The 25,176-nt window shown below is 34.8% G+C and overlaps 1 protein-coding gene and 1 pseudogene across 6 annotated transcripts in view; one reads left to right on the top strand and one right to left on the bottom strand.

Moving 5' to 3' along the window:
- LUZP2 (leucine zipper protein 2) overlaps positions 1–25,176 on the bottom strand; it is a 423,019-nt gene that overhangs the window by 80,144 nt on the left and 317,699 nt on the right. For all 6 annotated transcript variants that reach the window (XM_072969688.1, XM_072969689.1, XM_015252087.3 and 3 more), the window contains 2 exons: positions 8,409–8,471; positions 3,803–3,865 (listed from right to left, as the gene is read on the bottom strand). In XM_072969688.1, coding sequence (XP_072825789.1) covers positions 3,803–3,865; positions 8,409–8,471 — 126 coding nt within the window. The remainder of the gene's footprint in view (positions 1–3,802; positions 3,866–8,408; positions 8,472–25,176) is intronic.
- LOC116282123 (small nucleolar RNA SNORA70) lies at positions 20,225–20,352 on the top strand (annotated as a pseudogene).

The raw sequence follows: 25,176 nt of genomic DNA, 5'->3' as shown, positions 1-25,176 counted from the left end.
AAATAATTTTAGTGAATTACTTTATATTTAGCTACACGTTCAATAAAAACTATACCTCAATTTAAAATAAGAACATATTTTTCATCAAAGTATAAACTGAAATCATAATACACACACATATGAGGAAAAAAGTCATTTTTGGCACACAAATCATAGAAATGCATTTAAATTTTTTATGAAGAAAGGATAATTAAAGGATACTTTTATATTTTGAAATTATGTAAAAAAGCAGCATATGTATAATATATAACCTATATTAACATATATGTTAATCACAAAGCAGATAATGGCTAGTATAAAAAGAACTAAACAGAAATATGAAATATTTCAAAATATTGGGTGTGTTCCAAGTGATGAGATTTTAAGTCTTTTTTTTTTTTGGCTTTATACTTTTAGACATGACTTGAAAATTTTCTATAATGAGAAACTAATAGTTTTGAAATTAAAAACATAAGTATACATAAAAGTAAAATACAGCAGCAAAATGGAGAGTAAGTATGCTAGAGAATATCAACTCCAAACTGAATCGAGGAGGATAAAAAGTAACTCAGGTCCTGGGCAAATAACAGTCCTCAGGGCCTCACTTCTTTCTTTAGTAGAGAATGTTTACCGCTGCTGGCAGCCTTCCCCAATCAAAAGCCAGCTCTCAAATACTAATTCGAACCCTGAATTTATCAGCATGTCTTGCAACTGTCAGCACATGCCATTATTTTTCAGATACAATTCATGTGCTTCAGCAGCAGGCATTGCTCCTTCGAAGATTATCTTTACTAAAAACCATCAACCCCAAAATTGAACCAATTCTCAGGAAATTACTCTCAGGGAAATAAAATATTATATTACTTATTTTAAGATTCAGCAAGTTATTACCAAAGAGATTTCATAGACTTATTGTAATAGGTGCATCGCTAGATTCCTGTGATCACAAACCCTTTAGAGTTACAGGCATTGCTGGTTTCTACTACCTACTGCCCTAACACATCTATTTATGTATGTGTGTATGTATTTATCCATTTATTTATTTAACGTATGTTTATATAAGACCTAAAATGTGCGCTGTCGACATAAAAGTAAGCAAATAAAATGAGTTTGCTGCCATCAAGATGAGCAGATGAATATATTATAGCAGAAATTGTTGGTTGCCTCCCTACTAAAAATTAGCTTTCTTTTACTTTACTTCTAAAAGAAGCAATCTTTCATAGTAGAAGCTGAAAACACTAAAGTCTTGCTTTTGCATGGATACATGCCCAAGTTTGGGGAGATTTCTTAAAAAAATATTCTTCTATCATATCTTGGTGGAACCTCCAAAAAAAAGTTCTTCCTTTACAAAAATGATGATGCTCAAGGACAAGCATCTCTCCTTGAAACATTCTCTCTTCAACTTTATACACAGTCATATAGATCTTTAGACACTATACTGGTACAGTGAGGAATTAAAGCTTAGAACAAATCAGTAAATTGAGGGTCATGATATGAAAAAGTATAAAATACAAATAAAAAAAACTCTGGGTCCTTGTTGACATTATTTAGCTAATGAATAATTTAATTTAGCTACTAAAATTGTCATGCCTCTAGACCTCTTGTTATTTGAGTTAGTAAAAATCTAGCTGTTAAACAGTGTTTTGCAGAAAGCATATGCTTACAGCATCCTAATTTATGCAAATTCATAGTCTATTCATACACAACACACTTGATTTCATATATAAGTGCTCCTCTCAAAGTGAAATAAATAACAAGGCTTAGAAATAATGTCTCATTTTTTCAAGAAACACAGATTTTCAACAAATTATGATCTGATAATTTCCGAAAGTTGATAAATTAGTAATCTATATTTAACAACTGTCATATTACAAAGAAGTAAATCATTGAAAATTATTGGATCTCCTCATTCTTTTCTCCCAATTTTTCTTTCTATAACTCTTCAATTTGAGAGATGAAATTCAAAAAATTTAGAAAGCCTCATATGATCATGTATTTTTGCATAAGTCTCCCAGCCTAATACCTAAAACTTATCAGCTTTAGGAAGCTTGGCACTGGTTTATTATATTCCTGATCTTATTAAATTAAACTAATTCAGAGGAAGTATACGTTTCATTGCAAATGCAACCATATCACACAGAAACACTTTTTCCCCCCAATTTCAATGATTTGTTGTTGATGACTGCAAAAAGCTAAGGCTAAGTTGAATGTAAAAGTTGATAGTCCAAGCTCAAGAGTCTCAGTATGAAAGATTAAAGGTAGACAGGCAAGTGCCTGGGATTGTATACTTTTATCATATTTATTTGTCACATATGATAAGCAGAGTACTGACAGTCAGTAAGCATTAATGAGAATTAATTCACAGTGTTCTTAGTGTCCTGGGGAATATCTTGTTATAAGTGAGTTCAAAGGAATGGCAGGAAGCATATTTATGAAAAACTAAATGGCAAGATGTGCCCAGATTCACGACTTGTATGGAATGAGAATTTAATAAATACTGGTTTACATAATAGGAACAGCTTCCCACGACACTAAACCAAAAGTAAACATATCAAAGAAGAGTGAGAAGTCATTTCTCACTGTTTTCACTGGAAAAAAAAAATGAAAGGATTTTCCAACCATTAAATAAAGTGAAGGATTATCTTTAATTTAAACCTGATATCCACAGATTGGGATGATAATTGTAATAAAAACATTTAAAAAATAGATATTACACAGGAAGTAATCTGCACTTACTCATAAAACAAATTATTATTCCTACCACTAAGAGGCTAATACTCTATCACTCTGCTACTTTGGGAATGCAGATGTACCACAAGCACCATCAGAGCCACCTGCCTCTATCTCTGCCACTCAACGGAGACAACAAAGAGTATCTATTAGTTTCTTCTTGCTACTATAACAAACTACCACCTACTAAGTGGCTTAAAACAATATAATTTATTCTCTTACAGTTCTGAAAGTCAGAAGTAAGAAATAAATTTTATGGCACAAAGTCAATGTAAGAAATAAATTTTATGATACAAAATCAAAGTATTGGCAGGGCTGTGTTTTTTCTGGAGACTACAGGGGGAAAACCCTTTATGTTGTCTTTTCTCCTCTACTTCTGTGGTCACATAGTCTTCTTCTTCTTTAGGCCTTTTTGTCTCACTCTTACAAAAAAACGTGTGTAATTACACTTAGGATCCACTCAGATAACTTGGGATAATCTTTCTATCTCAGGATTCTTAACTTAATCACACCCACAAAGTCTCCTTTGCCATAAACTATAACCTTCACAGGTTCCACGGGTTAGCAAGCGTACATATTTGGGAGGCCCTTAGTCAGTCAACCACAACCATAGTTTGTGATGGGTGTCTTACCTGTATATAGGACTTGACTTGTTAGTCTCATAAAGGAAAGTTCAATAACCAAAATCAATCAACCATGATTAAATATAAAGACTATCATAAAAAGATTTATGTAAGAACATAGGTCTCCAGTGGACGTCATCCGTGGAAACTTGCTCAATATATGTTCTCCTTAATATAAATATTCTAAAAGACAGTATTTCTCAATGTTGAATTAAACTAGCTGAAGCTTACAAAGGGACTTTAAAAACTTCGGAATGATGCCTGCCTTTGATTAAGAATGTACCCAGGAAATCATATCTGTATTTATCTTCATTAATTAAGTAGGGAATAAAATGAAGGCACCTTCAATTCAGTCAAATACAACTCTAATTCCTGTGAAAATCTGGAAATTAAATGTAAGCTAAATTATATTTTAGATAATTTAGGTATTGAGCTAGCCAGTTAGAACGGGAAGGGAGAAAGATGCTCACCTTAAATAATAAATCCTTCTTCCCATAACGAAGCTCCTTCAGCTGGGCTTGGATTTTTTTTGACTGTAAGAACAAAAACATGGATTAGTGACTTAATTTCATTTATACTCTCAAACTTGAAAATTAAAATTCTTTTAAACTGCACAAGAATGAATTTTGCTGCCAAACAAAAAAGAGCTCAATTATTTGGAAGTGAAACAGAAAAGCTTAATCTCTGCTTTGGGAGTCAGACTTCCAGCTATTCTAGGCAAGAAGAGAACACCAAAACCTGTTTAAAGGAGGCATATTGTTTAAAAGGTAGTATTTGAAGCCTCCTCTCGCCTCCCTCCCAACAAACACACAAAGAATCTGAGCCACCCAGGCATATCCAACAATTCAACTTTAAATGCTAAATATGTCTATGCATATGTATATACCTCAGTTTTCACTGCTTATTTTCAATTACATAACTTTTTGAGATGAAATATACGTAAGTTTAAAATGACAACTATTTAGATTTGAGATACGTACAAAGGGAAGATAGCAAGCAAATGTGACAGAAGGTGAGGGAAGTAGCTAGAATCCTAAGATGTTGAGGTGAAGAGTGTTTGCCCTTCAAAGGAAAGCACTTTTTAAGAGGCCTATTACAAACATGCAAGTGTTCATAGCAAAGGAATCTCTCCCAGCAGACATGTTTGTCTACCATTTGGAATATGCTCTGGTGAGCCCCAGATGCTGACCAAGCATTCCCATCTTTCCAGAGCACACCCAATTTCAAACACTCTAACATAAGGACCCCAGCTATTTGTCTTTCTACATCTGAGATGATACGTTCTGATTCTTCAACAGGATAAAAAGAACACATACAAATAGATTTATAGTCACATGAAGAATGATAGTTGAAAAAATAGTTGAGTGGGAATACAAAATGGTATAGTCATTTTGGGAAACATTTGGTACTTTATTACAAAGATATATTATACATCAATTCTTTCTAGGTATTTACCTAGGAGAAATTATAACATATACATAAATGTTTATAGTATCATTATTCATAATAATCAGAAGCTGGAAATAATCCAGATGTCCATTAACTGGTGAATAGTAAGCAAATTGTGGTACATCCATGAAATGGAATACTAAAAAAACTGTTAGGCATTAAAAAAAAAAAGTAAGTCTGAAACAAAAGTATTATACTACTAATGCAAAAAAAAAGCATGCATCCCAATGTTCATACCAGCATTACTTCAATAGCAAAGATATGGAAGAAAACTAAGTGTCCATCAACAGAATTGATAAAAAAGATGTCATATATATATAGTAAAATATTACTCAGCCATAAAAAATAGTGAAATTCTACCATTTGCAAGAAGGTGGATGGACCTAGAGGGTATTATGCTTAGTGAAATAAGTCAGACAGAGAAAGACAAATACTCTGTTATTACTTATATATGGAATCTAAAAAATAAAACAAATAAATCTAAATAAAAAAACTGAAGCATAAACAAAAACTGAAACATTCAGACATAGAAAACAAACTAGTTGTTACTAACAGGGAGGGGAAAGAGGTGAGGGACAGTTAAGCGTATGGGATTAAGAGATACAAACAACTATGTGTAAAATAAATAAGCAGCAAGGACATATTGTACAACACGGGGAAATATATAGCCATTGTTTTGCAGGAACTTTAAATGGAGTATAATCTCTAAAAATATTGCATCACTATGTTGTATACCTATGAAACTAATATAATCTTGTAAATCAACTATACGTCAATAAAAAGCAAAAGAAAAGAGTAACATAAATCAAGCACAGTTTCAGTTTAAATGTGGGATTTAATAGTCTTAATTTCTTACCTATTTCTTCAATATAGCTTTAAAAATTCTATCCTGTAATGCAATGCTTGCCAAACTTTAATGTGCACAAGAATCACCTGAAGGGCTTCTTAAGCTGCAGATTAAGTCAGTGAAACTATTCTAGATGATACTGTAATGATGGATTCATGTCATATATTTGTCAAAACCCACAGCATGCACAACACCAAGAATGCACCCTAATCTAAACTAGAGACTTTGGGTGACAATGATGTGTCAATGCAGTTTCATCTATTACAACAAATTCACCACTCTAGCAGAATATGTTGATAGTAGGAGAGGCTGTATATGGCGACAGGGGCTATATGGGAACCCTCTGAACTTTCTGCTCAATTTTGCTGTGAACCTAGAATTGCTCTAAACACATAATATTTTTAAAAAATGAACACGCAAAAATAAAACAAAAGTAGCTGACCATAATACATTATAAGCTATGAGATCCTTGTGGGATGATTATATCCTAGTAAACTGTGTTGATATGAAAATCCTCTTTAACAAATAAAACCTACTCATGTTTTTCAAATATGATAATTTTCCAAGCATAAGTGAATGTCTTTGAGTCTTCCACTGAACCAACTGTAACTATGATTCAGTTTCTTATTGTGTTTCTAACCATGTAAGGTGGTAGAGTTTACAAAGTGGGGGACTATGTTACGATGGTGTTAAAATTACTAAATCATCATCTAATGCTGAAAGCATCATCAAATAGAGTAGAATCTTGAACATGTTGTAAATGATACAGCAATAAAAGTTTCAAATATTAGAAACACAGTTTTTCACAGACATCCTGGTCAGGAGCCAACTGCACTGACCTACTGAATCAAGAAGTTGAAATAAATAAATAAAGAGATAGGGCAAATGAATGAATTGTAATGAACGTATTTCAATTTATTTCAACATAATACAATACTAATATCTAAAACATTCAGGAATTCCTACACAAGAATGCAGAAATAATTTATCCTCTAAGGAATTGAGATGAAGAAAGAAATATGAATCTCTCTTGAACTTAGGGGCTAAAAAGTATAGGTAGACCCAGGTTGTTGTTTGTTTTTTCATTCTTCTGTTTGTTTCTAAACACAACAGACACCTTTTCCTTGGGGCCACCTTTCTTTCATGTACATGGGTGTTGTGGGGACTCTGGGGACATGTCAACCATCTCAAAGTATAGCTTCCAGCCAGATGGTTTTTATTCAAAACTTAGTTCCACTTGCCTACCCTCTTATGAGTAATATTCAGGACCTGTACATTACATACATGATTGTTCTAGAAACCTAGCAAATATGAACAATGTAAGAGTCCATTTATAACCAAACAGAAAGGTACAGTAAAAAAAAAAAAATAACACTACACAGGCTCATATCTATAAGCTATTCAGTTTGATGATTCACCTTTAGTTTCCATGTGTTGAAAAGTTCTATTTACTCCACATATAATATTATTGTAAGGACATTATAAGTGGATTATTATATTGCATCTTAGACTCTAACTTCAGTGTTGACTATAATGACTTTTGCATGTCTACCAAGGCATATTCTCACCTTCTTTAATAACAAACAAACAAAACAACAAGTTCTGGATGAGCACGTGACTACTAACCTAATAGCTTTTTCCAGCCTCCCTTCAACTTAGCTGGGCATGTGGCCTAGTTATGGCAAACAGGATTCAATGACACATGTGCCATTACTTCCTAGATAGACTCCCAAAGAGCAATGCTTGTGATTCACCAGGTCCTCTTCCCTGTTCCTCCTGATAGAATGTGGTAATAACAGGAAAAGGTTTTTGGAGTGAGAGGCGGCTCCATATTTAGGAGATGATAGAGGCAGTTGGCCAGCTCTGTGCCTTACTTCTAGACTACTCTGGGAAAAGGAGTAGTAATACAAGCTTTCAGTTTGTGTAAGCCACTGTTCTTTTTTTTACCTAAACCTCTTTCCTTCCCTCTTCCTCACAAGCATCAGATCTTTACTGAGGTATGAAGACTATTATCATCTTGTTCCTTATCATTCATAGGCTTTTCCATTAATTTTTTTTGTATAACTAATCCTATCTTCGTGTATGCTTTTTTGAGAATTCAGCTAACATACTGACTGTTGTCTTGTTTCCTTGAGGTACAAAGAATCACTTACTACGGCACTATTTCTACTATCTTACTGCTATCACTAAGAATTACTCACTGTGAGTTATATTTCTACAGCATTAAATAGGGGATCATAAAGTACCAGTGGATTTGGAAGATCAAGAGTACAAGAAATTGATTTTAATTAAACTTAGATTGAACAGAATGACTTTTTTCCCCCTAAGAAATGCATGAGACAATATTCTCGTTAAACCAATAAATGTATTTGTTCCTTAAGTTTTATGGTCAACCCTAGAATCCTCATTTTGACACTCAACTGCCATTGCAAAACTGTGTAGACATCACATAGGGCACCAAAAATGAAAATTTAATGGATTTTCAGGTGTTTGCTATTAAGGGCATTCTGATAATCCAGTTAAGGAAGGAATTCAGAATATTATTTAGAAAAGTAACACTTAACTGGCTAAAATTTTTTCTTTTTCCTTTTGGAGGTGAAATGTTAAAACACCCAAAAACATCCAAAAGTTCTACAATGTGTTTTTATTTTGTTATTCCAACATTTGTATTTATGTTATAGAGGGAAAAAACAGTCACCAGATGTCTGGGTTTTCAAAGAAATCTGGCCCTAATATTGTTTCTATCCAGTTAAAACTATAAGAAGGGAAAATTTACTCACCTCTTCTGCATGCATACCACATAGCTTGCTTCCTGACAACAGTTTGTTTTTCAAGCTCTTATTCTGAGGAAAGAAACACAGTTTTATTGCTGAGGAGTTATAAAATATTAACAATTTCCTTAAATACGTCTGCAGCATTTCTCTATGTTTTGTTCACAAATAAGTCGTTCGTTATATGGAATGTAATTGATTTACATAAACTGAGTAGAATTTGTAATGTAAAAGAATGTTTCTTTGATTCAGTAAAATTTTTTATGTATTAGCATTAACACATTCATTAGAAAATATGGAACTTCATTTGGTCTGACATTTAACTCTGATTCATTGTATTTACGTATGTTGTTTTATAAAACAATTTTAGTATCAAATTTGCAATTGATGCTATTTTCTGAAAACACCCTTCTCAACAGCCAGCACTTATTGCTACTATAAGCTGGATGCTGGTCATCTCGGACGCTAGTGCAATATGGTCACAGATACATCAGAGTCTGAATTTGCTTTAAACATAAATGGTTTTGGAGTCCTCTTATATTCTGACATCTGTGCATTGTCCTCAAAGGTTTCTTTCTTTTTCTTTATTAAAGAATCATCTTGATGCTCAGAGCCTAATTCTGCTTCCAGGCCTGTAAGTGTACTCGCTCTGCTGGGCTTGAGAGCAGACAGACATGTTAACCCTATGAACCCATCATAACTGCCATAGATTCATGGACAAATGTTTGTTATTTCAGAAACGGAAGGCACCTATTAGCCATGTGAATTTAAACCCTTGCAGGTATTCAGTTATATCTCTCTCATTACACTCAGGCTTTCCTGTCTTTGTCCCATTCTGAGTACTTAAGCTTCTTTTAGACAGGCAGCCTAAAGGAGAGCAGAAAACTTTGTAAAACCCACAGGATTTAGACTTTGCACCATCTCTACAGGAGCAAACAGCATAACAATGTAAAGTACATCCCATACATAATGCCTCTAAAGAGAGTCAATTTGATGAGCATCATAAGCAAATTGAACTAAATTTATGCAGCATGAATGAATAACTGAATGAATGAATATGTCAAATTTAAGACTTCTTCACTCACAATTCCCACCTGATTATGAACATCATTTCATATTTTATTTTCTTGTCATGCAGAGAAAGGGTACAGTTGCCTCAGTTTGAAAGAATTCTTTGTCTAACTTTTCCTCTTTACCTAAGCGTTGAAATTCTAAAAGACTCATTTAGAATTTCAGTACCATGAAATGTTTTACACAAATGAGAAGTTATCTGGATTCATTCAAGTAATGTATTTTAGCAAGTATTTGTACTCATCATATAACAAAACACAGATTAGGGTTTTTAAAGAGAATTTAATATATATTATTCCTGTATTTAAAAGCTCAAAAACGACAATAAAGGGATACATACTGATGTTCTAACTCTGCAGTGTTGCTCAGTTTGTAGGTTAAAAAAATACCCCAGTTTTCCTTCTGCTTATGTCTATTTATGATACCTTTGGTATGCAATCTTAAATTCTTTTTCTATGAAAATTACCTATTTTTTTTTTGATTTCTTCTGTTGTTTTTGTACATAAGAGATGTCTTTGCTATCTCTAGAGATTTGTTATTCACTTAGATTTGCCTCATTTTGATGGCTGTAGTCTTTTAGAGGAAAGACTGGTGAAATTCAAACAAGGTGTATAGTTTGTTTAGTAGCATTGTATTAATGTTAATTTTTTGGTTCCATAACTGTTTATAATGTCTTTTCGGACCTGATAGTTAAAGCACTAGCAACAAAATAAAAAATAACAAGTGAGACTGCATCAGACTAAGTAACTTCTGCACACCCAAAGAGATCATTAACAAAAAAGAGAAAACAAAAGTCCAAAAAGGTGCAAACCATGTATCTGATAAGGGGTTAATATCCAAACATACAAAGAACTCATACAACTCAATAGCAAAAAAACAAATAATCTAATTTTTAAAAAATGGACAAAAGACCTGAATAAACATTTCTCCAAAGAAGATATAGAAAAGGCCAACAGGTACATGAAAAAATCCTCAACATCACTAGCAATTAGGGAAACACAAATTAAAACCATAATGAAATATCACCTCATGCCTGTTAGAATGGCCATCATTAAAAAGATAAGCAGTAACAAATGGTGGCATTAACGTAGAGAAAAGGAAACCTTCGTGCACTTGTTCATGGGACTGTAAATCAGTGCAGTGACTATGAAAAACAGTTTGGAAGATCCTCAAAAAAATTAAAAATAGAATTACCATATGATTCAGCAATTCCACTTCTGGGAATACAACCAAAGGAAAAGAAAACAATAACTTAAAAAGATATCTGTACCCCCATGTTCATAGTAGCATTATTTATAATAGCCAAGATATGGAAACAACCTGTGTCTGCTGATGGATGAATGGATAATTACACATTAATTTAGCCATTAAAAAGAAGAAATCCTACCATTTGTGACATGGATGAAACTTGAAAGCATTATGCTAAGTGAGATAAGTCAGAAAGAGAAACTAAAAAACAAACAAAGAACCAAGCTCACACACACAAAAAAGAGATCAGATTTATGGTTACCAGAGGCAGAGTGTGGAGGGAGGAAGAACTGGAGGAAGGTGGTCAAGAGGTACAAATTTCCAGTTATAGGATAAATATGTACAGGGGTGTAATGTACAACATGATAATTATAGCTAACATTGATGTATGGCATAGAGAAAACATTATTGAGAGAAAATCCTGAGTTCTCATCACAAGGAAAACATTTTTAAAATTTCTTCTTTCTTTCCTTTTTATTCTATCTATATGAGAAGATGGCTGTTTGATGAATCTAATGTAATCTTTTCACAATATATGTAAGTCACACCATCATGAGGTACTCCTTAAACTTATACAGCAATCTATGTCAACTATTTCTCAATAAAACTGGAAACATTTAGAAATAAAAAGTTTAAATATCTAAAAAATAAAATTAAGGTAAACAAATAAATACAGTTGAGACAAGATGAGTGAAGTACATCACTGACTCCTATGCTACTTAAAATTTGCATCTTCACTTAAAGCTTTTTCTCCCCTTTTTCCTTCCTTCTGCAATTTATTTTCTTTCCTTCTTTTCCTTCTGTTCATTTTGTTCAATTCTAAAGTGAAAGATAAAGCAGTAAATACTTCTCTTGAAACGCGTAATAGACTTGGACAGCGCACCTAGCTCAGCAGAGGGAAGGCTGCCACTCCTCCACATGGATATCCTGTGGCCACCCCGAAAATGAGCAGTGATAATGGTGTGTATCCACAGTCTGCTCTGGCAGTTGGTAATTCTGGGCAACTATGTAAAACAATATGTTTCCATTAAGCCAGATGTCATTTCCAGAGCTTAAGAATTAGAATATTTCACTATTTTGAAATAAATCCAGAACTGGGGATAATTAATTATAATCACCCGCAACGGGGCCAATCATGGGATATGAGGAAAACTTGTCAAGGCCCATATTGAGATTGTTCTTAAATGGCACTTTCTTTGGAAACACAGGTGGCCCAGAGAACTGGAGAGAGAACAGTCATTCGCAGACAATTCACTGATTGAACCTTTCCACTCAGTGCTACAGATCACACTTCCCAGAAGGAACTGACTTGATATCCTTTAGGCATTAAGACCACAGTCTTTACAGTTTTGTAATCAGACTTGCGTCATTTTATCTACTCCCTAAACAAGGGATCTCATCCCTATCAAACCTAATGAGGCTTTTACAAGACTTAAAGTAACAACTTACACGTGTCATTACACCCAGAATGCTAGAATCCAATTATGATTATGCCTCACTTGAGGGTGTATAAAGAAGATTTAAAAAATCATCAAATGTTTTAATGTCTGGTTTTTTTTTTTTCTGCCTGTCATGCTCCTACTGTCTATCCCTTCTTCTAACAGCCAGATCCTGGTTTTTCTCATGAGGAATATTTTTCCATGCTAATTCCATATGGCTTGGGTGACACTAACTTTACCCACTCTATCAAGGGGAACGATAAGACTCAAGCTCAACCAAGAGTCTTGGTCCAGATTCGGTAATGTACCATAAATGTTGCTGATGAGAGTCAAATATAGATCTTTTATTTTCAAGAGTTTTTGAGGAATATGTACTGAGGGTCATCGCTCGCTCAGAACTTACCTGAGACTGGATATAATATAGAAAAAGGACACATGAGTATGGAGAGAGAAATACTGAATCCCAGTGATGATGTTTGGCCCCTCTCCCTCACTTCCTACTTGCCTGAAGCTAGTATATGACGCTTCTGGGTTTTTCAGCTACATGCTTCTAGCACTAGTCGCTCTGTTCTCTTGATACCATACTTTAATCTTTTTGTCCGGCCTACTTACCTAATCATTGTTCTGTCACTGCCTTAGAATTCAGAATAGGACAAGAAACAAACCAATCAAAAAACCCACCCAAACATCCAGGCTTATATCTAATGCTCATGCTTATCAGGATATGGGCAGAGAACATATCCATCTAATTTGGTTTCTTTAACTGAAAGGCAGACCTTGCTTACTGCCTACTAAATGAATGTCTCCCGAATGGATGCTGTGTAAATGTGGGATAGCTTAAAATAAACGTCCCTACAACCTTCTTAGGAAACTACCTTGTTGGGAATCTACCTAAAAATGTAATTCAGTATTTCCCCTTATCTATATGATAAATCTCAAACTCAAATCTGATAGTAACAAAATATTTTTAATAGTTTTGATTGTTGTCTGGGAACTTAAAATATCACATTTTTCAGTATAACTTAGATGGTAGCTCAAACCCAACATACATTCTGGGCCACAAAATAGAAAAAGATATAAATCTAGCTTGTAATCTTGCTATATGTAAATGTTAAAAATTCCAAAATTACTATGAGTCTCCATTTTACACAGTCTTTTTAAATTAGATTAGTTATTAATTAGCATTTTTGTTTGCAAATAACAGAAACCAATAATGGCTAAATCAAGCAAAGTATGAATTTATTATGAAGATATCATGTAGGATAAAGAGAAAAACCTAGGGAATAAGATTCAGAAAATAGGCAGGAACCAAGCAGGAGGAGGTACCTATAATTATAAGACAGGAATAGAGTTACTATGACAATTGAATGAGATGCTGGAAATCAGCGTACTTAATTAAAAAGTGAGTTGATGAGATCTCAATGAATTTTCATGGTGAAAGTAAAAATCTGGGAACACTTAAGATTGTCAAATATAATAAATTATGTAAATGTGTTTATCACAGTATTTTCTGGATTTAAATAAAATATACTACAGCTGCCAGGCAGCTGAAAACATGCGTTAATGTCTTCAAAGTGCAAGTAAGTGTAAACCAAAAGTAAAAACACCAGCAGTGCTATTCAAAATAAAACCAGAAATTGCTGTCTTACTGCAGAAAGCATCTCCTATTTCAGAACTTTCTAAAACTGTGCAGAAACCACTATATATGACTTCTTGAGATCCACATTTATTTCAATTGAATGTTTTTTTTTTAATCCTGAAAAATGGATATGCCCTTTCAAATGTCATTTTGCAACTGGAAACTATATCCCATATGAAGGAAAGCAATAGAGTTTTGGGGTAATATGTAATGTAAATTCTTTGCTTTTAAAATACTGGCAGATATTATATTTTACAAATTCCTTAAGAGCCTTTACTGAGGACACTTTGGGAAAGGCATAGGGTACTGGACTGAGAGCTAAACCATGAATGTGTATTTCATCAACACTTGGGACACACAGTTTTTTCTTTTTTTAATGTTTCTGAGATCAGGATGTGGTTTACAACATTACGCACTTTTCATTAAGTATTTACAATTCCTTCCACCCCAAGAAAGTTGTTAAATCAGACAATCCACTTTACATTTGATGATTCCTTAAAATTTCAGGATTGTTTTTGTTTTTAAATAAGAGGCAAAGAGCTCAATAAAGGGGAGAAATTTTTCTCACATTTAGAAAAGCTCAGCTGCACAGAAACTAGGGAAAATTGGGAATGTATATATGGTCTTTTTATTTATTCTAAGCCATGAAGAAAGACAATATCAAATTTCAAAATGGATGAAGATAAAATCGTCTATAAAATAGTTTCAAATCGATAATGGAGAAAAAGGCCTAAGGGAATCAGCTACCTATGTATTTCATAATGTAAATGCAGAACTTGAGACATCTGAAATATCTTCAGTCAATAAAAGACTTGGATATTCTCTTTAAAATATAGTAAAATAACACAGGCAGCAAGAAAGCTACTTAGTTAAAAACCAAATACTTTCTTTTCAAGTCATTCTGTTAAGTTTAATGCTATAATTTAACCTGTATGTAGACTAATTGATTTTTCAAATAAGATTTATATTTTTACAGAAAGATTTAGAATTGAGTAGACATGAGTTATAGGATCATTCGATAAACATTTAAATAAAATCACCATGCAGTCATGCTATCATCCAAGTGATTGTAGATACCTCAGATGAGTGCTGGCCTCACCAACTAGAATTCTAAATTGGTTGCAGGTGTAACAAAAGTTATACAAGTGCTCAAAGGTTTCTTCATTGAGGTTATCTCAAGAAGAGGATGGGATACAGAACTTGGCTCTAATTCATTAGAAAATTTAAGAGTGCTTCAGGAGAGCTTTATTCTTAGCTAAGAACCAAACTAGCTCTAATGTCTAGTGTAAGTCATTTAATCCTTAGATACACAGTGTCTACATATGTAAAATATCCAGGTCATCTCTCAGATTTCTTGCAGCTTCAGGACAATTGAGAGGGGATATGGGGGACATGAGATGATTTTTGCTGATTTCAGGTAAGATATAATTGTAATACATTCCAATTTACTGAGTATATTAATTATATATTCTCTGTACTGGCTAGCCTCACCCCTGACCTACAAGATAACTTTTCAAATAGTATGGATATAATACAGCACAGTGGCTGGGTTCATAGGACAGAACAACTGTGCTTGATTCCTACATTTTTATAAGCTCTGTGATTTTGAATGCATCTTATAACCTCTGGTACCTCTGTCGTTTATCCATTCATAAACTGAAGTAATTATCATGAACAATGGGATAGTTGTATTAAATGAAATGATATAAGCAAGATACTTATAACAGTGACTGTCACATAGTAAGCACTCAATGAACATTAGCTCTTATTATTTCAGTAAGATTCGATTTGTCTTGCAAAAATAAAGAAGAGTAATCTTTTCTGATGATTACAACAATACTGCAAGAAGGTTCAGGGTTTTGGCATCACAATTTATGTATATATTATTATTTTAGAAGATGACATGTAAGTCTCTACCTAATGAACCCTCTAATTTCTCTTACAAAGAAAGGTTTATTTGAAAATCATTGCACTGAATAGTATTTCTCTTTATTTCTGATTTGTTCTTCTTTTAAAACAGACAATTCTCTTGGAAACTGAATGGGCTTCTGCTGTCATTAAAACTCCCTCCCCTTATCAGAGAGCTCTCATTCTAGTGGGTTAAAAAATGTTGCTAATTATAGGAGATGTCATTCATTCCAGAAATAGCTTCATGAAAAAAGCATTAATATTCCTGTCAACATTTATAAAAACCTTTTTTGTGTACTAAGAATGGAGCTAAAACAATCCCTCTCTTCAAGGAGTTCACAGTCCATGAAGGAGTCTGACAGTAGCGTTCAAAGCCTCTGGAGAGGCACCTACTCAGGGAGTGATACTGAGCTGTCTTTAGATGTGTGAAGAAGTCAGTCAGGTAATAAGAAATGGCAAGAAAGCGAGAAGAGTGTGTGCCCTAGAACACAGGACACTCAAAAGAGTTGAGAGATTACGATGGGAGCAGGGCATTGGGGTTGGTCAAACGGGCCTGTATGCCATTGAAGCCATGACATTGAATGTTTCTCATGAAAGTCACATGATCAGATTTACTAGGAAGAATTTTGGGTTTCAAGTTCAGTAACATTTAAAGTTTGTACCCCACATAGGTTTACTTAGCAGTTAAGTTTAAGGCAATATTTGATAGGGAAAATTAAAAACTCATACAACTCAGTAACAAAAAATCTCATTAAAAATGGGTGAGGGTCCATGAATGACTGAAAAATTGTGCTGAACACTGGAATTTGACACAACATTGTAAAATGATTATAAATCAATAAAAAATGTTAAAAAAATGGGTGAGGAACTGAATAGATAATTCTCCCAAAGAAAACATATAAATGGCCAACAGGTACATGAAAAGGTGCTCAACATAACTGATTATCAGGAAAATGCAAAGCAAAACCACAATGAGATAACACTCGTATCTGTTAGAATGGCTGTTAAGAAAAAGACAAGAGATAGCAAGTGTTTTCCACGGAACACTAGTGCACCGAAGCGGGGAATGCAAATTGATGCAGCCACTATAGAAAACTGTACGGAGTTTCCTCAAGACGTTAGAGATAGAAATACCCTAGGATTCAGCAATCCCACTTGTGGTATTTATCTAAAGGAAATGAAATCAGGATTTTGAAGAGACATCTGCACTCCCAGGTTTATAACAGCATTATTTACAAAAGCCAAGATACGGAAACAACCTAAGTGTTTTGTCAGTGGATGAATGGAAAATGATGTGGTATTGATTATATATTTATACATACACCTACAGTTCAGAATATCATTCATCCATGAGAAACAAGGAAGTCCTGTCTTCTATAACAACATGGATGGACCTTGAAGGCATTATGCTAAGTGAGATAAGTCAGACAAAAATAAATATTGCATGGTATCTCATACATGGAATCTAGAAAAGCTGAACTTGTGGAAAAAGAGAGTAGAACAGTGGTTACTACGAGCTGGATAGTTGGGAAAATGAGATGTTGGTCAAAAGGTACAAACTTCCAGTTAGAAGATGAATAAGTTCTGGGTATCTAATGCACAATATTGTGATTTATAGTTAATGAGACTGTATTATATAATTGAAAGTGTCTGAGAGAGTAGATCTTAAATGTTTTCACCACAAAGAGAGAAATGGTAATTATGTGAGGTGATGGAGATGTTAGCTAATGCTCTGGTGGTGATCATATTGCAATACATAGATATATCAGGTCAGTGTGTTGCACACGTTAACCTTAGACAATGTTATATGACAAAAACAACACTAAAATTGGGGAAAAAAGCACTGAGTGCTGAACATATGTGTGTGTTTAAACTAGTATTTGTTGAATGCTTATTTTGTGCTAGGTATCAAAGTACCTTACATACATGATTTCATTGAAATTTCACAGCAGCCATACATGCAAAAAATCCTTAATTATCTGCATTTTAGAAATGACAAACCTGAGGAATAATTCTGTTACTTAACCTGCTCATGTTCAAGCAGCTACTAAGCGGTAGAGCTGGGACTGGTCCAGATCTACGCACTGCCAGAACCCATGTCCCTCTTTACCACACTGTATAGTTCTTACCAATTCTCTGCTTGTGGAAAAACAAACAAAACAAAATAAAAACAATAAAGACAAGGCCTGGGTTTCTACTGAATAATACATGGGCAATAAACAAAATGTACATAAACATGAATTTGGTTTTAATTCCAGATACATACAATTTCACTGGCCAATAAAACCCCACTAAGGCAATACAATAAATTATGATTTATAAATAACTTTGCCCTGAAAGCAGTAACTAGGCAAGGGAAATTTGTTGTGAAATCACTAGGAGAGATCGGCTAATTCACTTGTAATTACTCCTGAGGATGTTTTCTTCCTGATTTGCCCAGTTAAGACTTGAACACCTGCCACCCTCTCTTTACAATTCTGCAGGGAATTCCCAGCCCAATAAAACCAGTTCATCCTAGGAACCCAGCTGAGAGATTTACAGCAATTGATATGAGATCTCCTTCTTTCTTATTTATGTATTTATGTATTTAGTGGGAAGAGGTAATCAGGTTTTTTTTTTTTTTTAATGGAGGTACTGGGGATTGAACCCAGTACCTTGAGCATGCTAACACATACTCTACCATTGAGCTATACCCTCCTCTCTTCCTTCTTTCTTTGACTTTAGGGGAGAACTGTATTCTTTTATTGGAATTTTACTAAAATGTATTTTACCATTTCCTCAGGCCCAGGATAGAAACAGTGTTAGAACATATTTCCACATTCAAATACAAGTAGCACAACAGCATAAGACATATCAATGCTATGCCATTGAGAGCCAGTGTCATTAACTTTAAAAACTACCTTGTTCAATCTTTGCTAACAAGTCGTCATTGCACTCTTGATGACTAAAGCTCATCGATGCCTACTTATCCAAACAAATGTAGACCTAGTTTGTTATTTATGGTTTAATTGAAGCTCACTAAATATTGACCGTTGTGAACAATCCCTCTTAAGATAAGTACTAGTGAGGATCTGATGTCATAATTCAAGCTAGACAATAAAGTTAACTGTTGTAAATTTCAAAGGCAGATCATTTAATTAACACCTGAGGTTTGTATTCCTCCCAGCATCACTGGAAAATGCCCACGAGGTGTGGCAGGAAGAAGAATAGATTTACGGTTCGATTTTGTATTCTACCCTGACATGAATTAGTCCTGTTAATGGCTTTATGCATTGAAGAGATTGGGGCATGGATAGAATATTTTGTTTTAGCAGTACCATAAATGTGGTTCCAGTCATAAGAGATGTGTCTTATTAAAGTGAAAAACAGACCAAGTTTTTCTTTATGCCCCTAGCAAGAATTTGCTATACAATTCCATATGTGTATGTATCTATAAGCAGTGTTTGCACTTTAAAAAATGTTTGGTAACCTTATGTAATGATCTCACTGCTGCTAAACACAAGGCCATTCTTGGTTCTTGTCTTTGTTTCATTAGCAGGATTTGACAGAGTTGATCATTCCCTCTCCTTGTGATTTTTTTTTTTCTTCCAGCTTGAATTATGGAACACCTCACTCTTTGTTTCCCTCTTACTTTTTAATGTTCTCTGTCAGTGGCCTTTGTCAGTCTTCACTGATTCTCAAAGATCTCAACTCTGGAGTAACTCATGGCTCAGTTCTGGAATATTTTCTTACTTTATCCTCATTACCTCATTGATCTCATCCATGATCATAGTTTTAATACAATTTCTGCCAAGGATTACCAAATTTATATCTTCTGGCTGGATCTCTCTCTTCAGCTGCAACTGCTGCCTCATCCCTCATATGTAGTCATCTCAAATTTGAGGTATCCAAAATTAATGTCATCTTTTTTTCCAAACCTCTTTCACCTACAGTCTTCTCCCTCTCAGTTAAAGACAGCACCATCTTTCTGACTGTTCATGCTAAAAATCTTGGAGCATTCTTGACTCTTCCCACTGTCACTATGTACATAAGTTACTCAACACATATAACTGGCTTAATGATAAAATATGTATTCAGAATTAAACGAGGCATCTGCATCATTCTCTCCAATCTGTTTTTCAAACACTCTTGTTAAAGACGTGTTACAGACTTTCAATCTTTCATCCATGTCCCTTACCTAAACACACACACACACACACACACACATATACACGTACACACACAAATCTCTTTTTATTTGTCTGAAATTCTAAGTTAATTCCTCAAATTATGCTGGTCATCATTTCTCTTTTCAAACTTATCAAGAGTGTTTCCTTCTAAAATAGTTTCATTTTTATTTTAAATTATTCCAACGGGTATTAAGTGTGTACTTTTTCTTCCCAAGGTTAATAATTGCTTTTGTTTTATATCCACTTGATCCTTCATTTCCTCTTAACATTTTACAAAGAGTTGTTACTTTTCATATTCTTGTATTTGCCTCTCAGGGTTACCTGAAACACTTATTTTAAACATTTCTATCTATGCAGCCAATTAAACCAATTGTACACTTTTCCCCCATAAAGGCCTGGGTGTAAAGGCTACAAAGAGCAGCTTCCTCAGTAGCGTATGCAGCTTCTTGCTTATACAGCTTGGCCACCAGAAGAATGACATCACCTAGAGGCAGGGCTTTACTAAGTTTAATGTGAATGAATTTGAAGAGATGGTGGCTGAAAAGTGGCTCTTCCAAGAAGGTTCTGGGGTCACATATAAACCTAATTGTGGCCCCGTGGACAAAATGGCAAGCCCTGCACTAGTAAGGGCTTCAACACTGCCCCTTCCTTACTCACGGCCACCAATAAATCCTGCCCATTTAAATAAAATAAATTTTTTTGTCATATTCTTCTATGTAATTAGTATTATCTACACTGAATTTTATTTGTTGACCTTATTTACTGTCTTTCTTAGCACAAGACTTTTTATGTATTTTCGAATTTGGGTGTGCAGATTCATTTTGTGACGGAGGTTTTATCTTTGTATCTATCCACCTATCTATTTATTTATTTATGCTTTAAATTTCTTTATTTGCCTAGTAGTCATGGAGTTGCCTCGACCTGCTCCTTCGGCTCTCTAATATTTATAATACTTATAGAAAATATGCTTTGAACTCATGATCTTGTGGCTTAGATCAAACAGCATGTTAAGGGTATTCACAGAGGGATAGTTCTTATACAAAAGCTCCCCTACCTATGATTAGCACAGCTATTTGGAATGCATGTGAATGAGCACTTTGCTCTTGAAGGATAAGTCTGTGCTCAGAGTGCATGCTGAATGCTGTGGATGAGGCAGCTGCCAATATGATGATGCTGAAGGGTCTCATGGCAAATTTACCTCTGTCCATCTCAGTTTTGGGGTCTAAGGGTGTCAGAAATTTCACAATTAAAAGTTAGATCCCTAGTTTTGATTTTATTCATTTTACCATTCATTTATTTCTTCTTTAAATATTAAAGAAGTGATTCTGTAACCCATGTATGGTGGGTAAAAAAAGGCATTAATACAAGTATCATCCGTATCATATGTCACTAGGAAATTGCAAATTAAAACAGCAATGAGATACCATTACACATCTATTAGAATGGCAAAAATTCAAAACACTGACAACACCAAATGCTGTCAAGGATTTAGATAGAGCAGGAATTCTCATTAATTGCTGGTGAGAAAATAAAATGGTAAAACCATTTTGGAAGACAGTTTTGTGGTTTCTTACAGAAATATGTATACATATGATCCAGAAATTGTGTTCTTTGGTATTTACCCAAAGAACTTAAAAACTTATGTTCACATAAAACCTTCACAAGGATCCTTACATCAGCTTTATTCATAATTGCTAAAACGTGGAAGCAGCTAAGATATCCTTCAATAGGTGAATGAGTGAATCAACTGTGTGATACATTCAGATAATGGAATATTATTCAGCACTAAGATGAAATGGGCTATCAAGCCATGGAAAAACATGGAGTAAACTTGAGCATTACTAAGCAGAGGAAGTCAATCTAGAAAGTCTCCGTATTATCAGAGTCTAAAAGTATGACATTCTTAAAAAGGTAAAATGATGGAGACAGTGAAAGGATAATTGTTTGCTAAAGTTTGAGGGAGGGAGGGATAAACAGGCAGAACCCAGGATTTTTAGAAGAGTAAGACTATTCTCTATGAGACTATAGGGTAGATTATGTGATTATACATTTGTTAAAACCCGTGTAATATAGAGCATCATGAGTAAACCCTAATGTAAGCTTTGAACTTTGGGTGATAACGATGTATCAGTGCGAGTTCATTGACTATCACAAATGTACTGCTCTTTGTGGGATGTTGGTAGTAGAGGAGACCTTAGGTATATGGAGACATGGGGGAATATGAATATCTGTACTTTCAACTCAGTTTTGCTGTGAACCTGCAACTACTCTAAAATATAAACTCTATTAAAACAAGCAAATTTGTTCAACTTTATTAAAAACAAAATAATATCTGACCTCATAATCTACAAAGCAATAGACTGAAATAAATGGTATATTAATTTAAACCAAGTATATTGGATCTTCTATGTAAAATACATATTCCTTGAGGAATAATATTACTGTGTTTGCATAAAGAGATAACTTTACCTACAAGTCAGTGGGTCTCAAAGTGTGTTTTCTGGACTATCAGCATCAGTGTCACCTGGAGATTTACTGGACCTCAAATTGACTCAAACTTATAGAATCAGAAACTCTGAGAGTGGGGTCCGGCTATCTGCAGTTTAACAAGCCCCTCAGGTGATGCTGCTGCTCATTCAAGTTTGAGAAGCACTGCTGAAAGCAAAGGTAGTAACTTGTCCCAGATTTATACAGAATCTAGGGCTTTGCACTTCTGGTTTTGTGCTCACAGCAAAATATCTCTAGTTCATACCACGTACAAATATTTTAAGTTAACTACTCCCATTCTCTCACCTCTGTCACCCGACCTTGAATGACTTTAAAGAACACAGAATATTTGACTAACACGTGGCTACCTTCAAATGCTGTTCTAGTATCACCACCAAGCAGCCCTCTCAAATATGGTCAAAGCACACCCATAAATCTTTCTGGCTGCAGCACTGTGACAGGGCTATTTTTCATGATGATGGGAATATGATTCAAAAAGCCTTTATCATAAACCTTGCACTGTACACTCTTCACGAAAAGTAAATCAGCCATCCAAATAGCCTTTCTAATACCTGGTTTCACAAACAGTCCCTTTGCATTTTTTAAGGGCCCTGGAATCAACATTGCCCCTGCTTGACTTGCAGTTATGGTTTTCAGCAAGCTCATCAGGGTTCTGAAGCCAAACATAGACTGGGCTAGTGTTTCCCATGCCAGGTGTTCCAGACTGGACTTCACTCAAGACTCACTTAAAGCTAAAAGTTGGAGTCAGATTTTTTTCCTGTCTTAACTACTCTACTAACCATAGCAAAGGAAGTATCTTTATCATAGAGTCAATGACTTACAGTCATCAATAACGATTTGCCACTTACCAGTAATAAAAATCAATATAAGACTGTATATTTACAAACTCGCATGTTATTTTCATCATGCAATTTGCATGCACATTTCTATCTAGTGGTTCTTCTAACAACCTTATGAGGTGAGTGCTAGAATACTCATTTGGCAAGTGGGTAACTAAGGCTGTGCAATTCCCATTATAATACTGCATTGCCCTAATCCTGGGTGCTTATTTGATGCATTTATTAGTTAGAACAAACTGCGTTTAGCTCTGTGTGATGAGATCCAGAATAGCAGAATCTTAAACAAGATAGAAGTTTCTTTTTCTCTGACTTTCTGACATAGAAGTCAAAACCATGTGATTCTATTCCTTGAAGGTGTTAAGGGCCAGACTCTTCTCACTTGATGCGCTGCCACCTCTCTGATGCCGCCCTTGACTCATCCATGATGTCCTCACCTCTATTATTTACAGTTCACCATCAAGGTAGAGGGGGAGAAAGAGAAAAGGCTTTTCCTTTGTGGATACAACCTGGAAGGTACCAGTATCTCTTCCATTTTACACAACAGTGGCCAGAACATGGGGTTGGTATGTGGCCCAGCCAATTGAACAGGAGGGTGGAAAATGTTTATTCTGGATGTCAATTTGCTCAGATAAAAGTGGAGTATCTTTTCAGAACAGACAGAAGAGCTTTAGGGGAGAACTCTCAATCTCTGCCACATTTGACCACCCTTCTCTCACCTTAATTTAGAGCCTGAATCTTAACTCTTAAAATAGGAAGTGAAAACTGGTAAATAACAAATTTTAGCACTAAAGTTAATTAGCAGAATGCATGAGAAGCACCTTTTTCAGCTAAAAGTATTAGTCCACTTTGTGCCTCTTACCTCTATGAGTCTGCAAAAATCAATTAATTATGAATCTTGCTCCCAAGACACTTATTATCTATCTGGTGAAAAACATCACAGATGAAGGGTTCAGCCAATTTTTTTCTCACTTTAGGGTCCTCAAATCACCTTCAGAACTACATAGGGTATTTAATAATAAGTCAGAATCCTGGTTCCTGCCTAGACTGGATAAATCAGAATCTCTGTTACTGTGGCCCAGGGACTTAACATCTGAGCATTACTCCCAGAAGAATCTTATGTACATTTAAGCTTTAAAACCACTGCAGGGTGAAAGGAAGAAGTGGATAAATTTAATTCTTTCTGGATCCCTTTTATGTCCTCTTATTAATGTCCTTCTGCAGTATTTGCAGGTTGGTCTTTGTATGCTTATTAATTCCTGGCAGGTGTTAGAGCTCAAATGTTACAGAAGGAAATTATGTAGAATCACTAAAAACCGGCAAACTCTCACAGTCATTATCCTATACAAGCGTCTTAACAACCCTGTGAGGTAACTGGCAAAATGCAGTACTACTATTTAACAGACAAGTAAACTGAACTGACACTCGGAGAGGTCACAACACCACACAAGCCGGATGGAGAGCTTTACCTGACTGAAGATCCTGTGCTTTCTGCACCTTCTTACAATTTTCTCCCAAGTAATAAGAAGGTTGAGAGCAAGACCCCAAGGCTAACCCCCCCATTGGATTCAGCTTTGCCATTTTGGACCCATGAAGATGTTCATTTTGACACCTCCTACCTCAGTGCCTATAATTTATCCCAACCAGAAGGCCTACTTAGCAATTTTTAATGTTGAAAAAAATATTTAAGATCAAATGGTTCTCCTGGGGAAAGAAGGACGAAAGTGACACTGAATGCCTGCCCCAAGCACTAATTTAGGCTCTTCACAAAAATACAGGTGTAACAGCTCACACTGAAGACCAAAGCTTCTGTCACTCTATTATTCTGACTTACTTCATGCTGGGCTTATAGTGTATAAATAATCAATGACCCTGCATTTATCTTTATTTTTATCTAATTATGTTCAACATGGTGGAAATATTCACTATTGAAGGAAGTTATGAATAGATGTGGGATTT

Source organism: Vicugna pacos, chromosome 10 (assembly GCF_048564905.1).
Source record: "Vicugna pacos chromosome 10, VicPac4, whole genome shotgun sequence".
NCBI classification, from domain to species: Eukaryota; Metazoa; Chordata; class Mammalia; order Artiodactyla; family Camelidae; genus Vicugna; species Vicugna pacos.
Note: the sequence above shows the minus strand (reverse complement) of the source record. Positions and strands in the feature narration are given on the sequence as shown.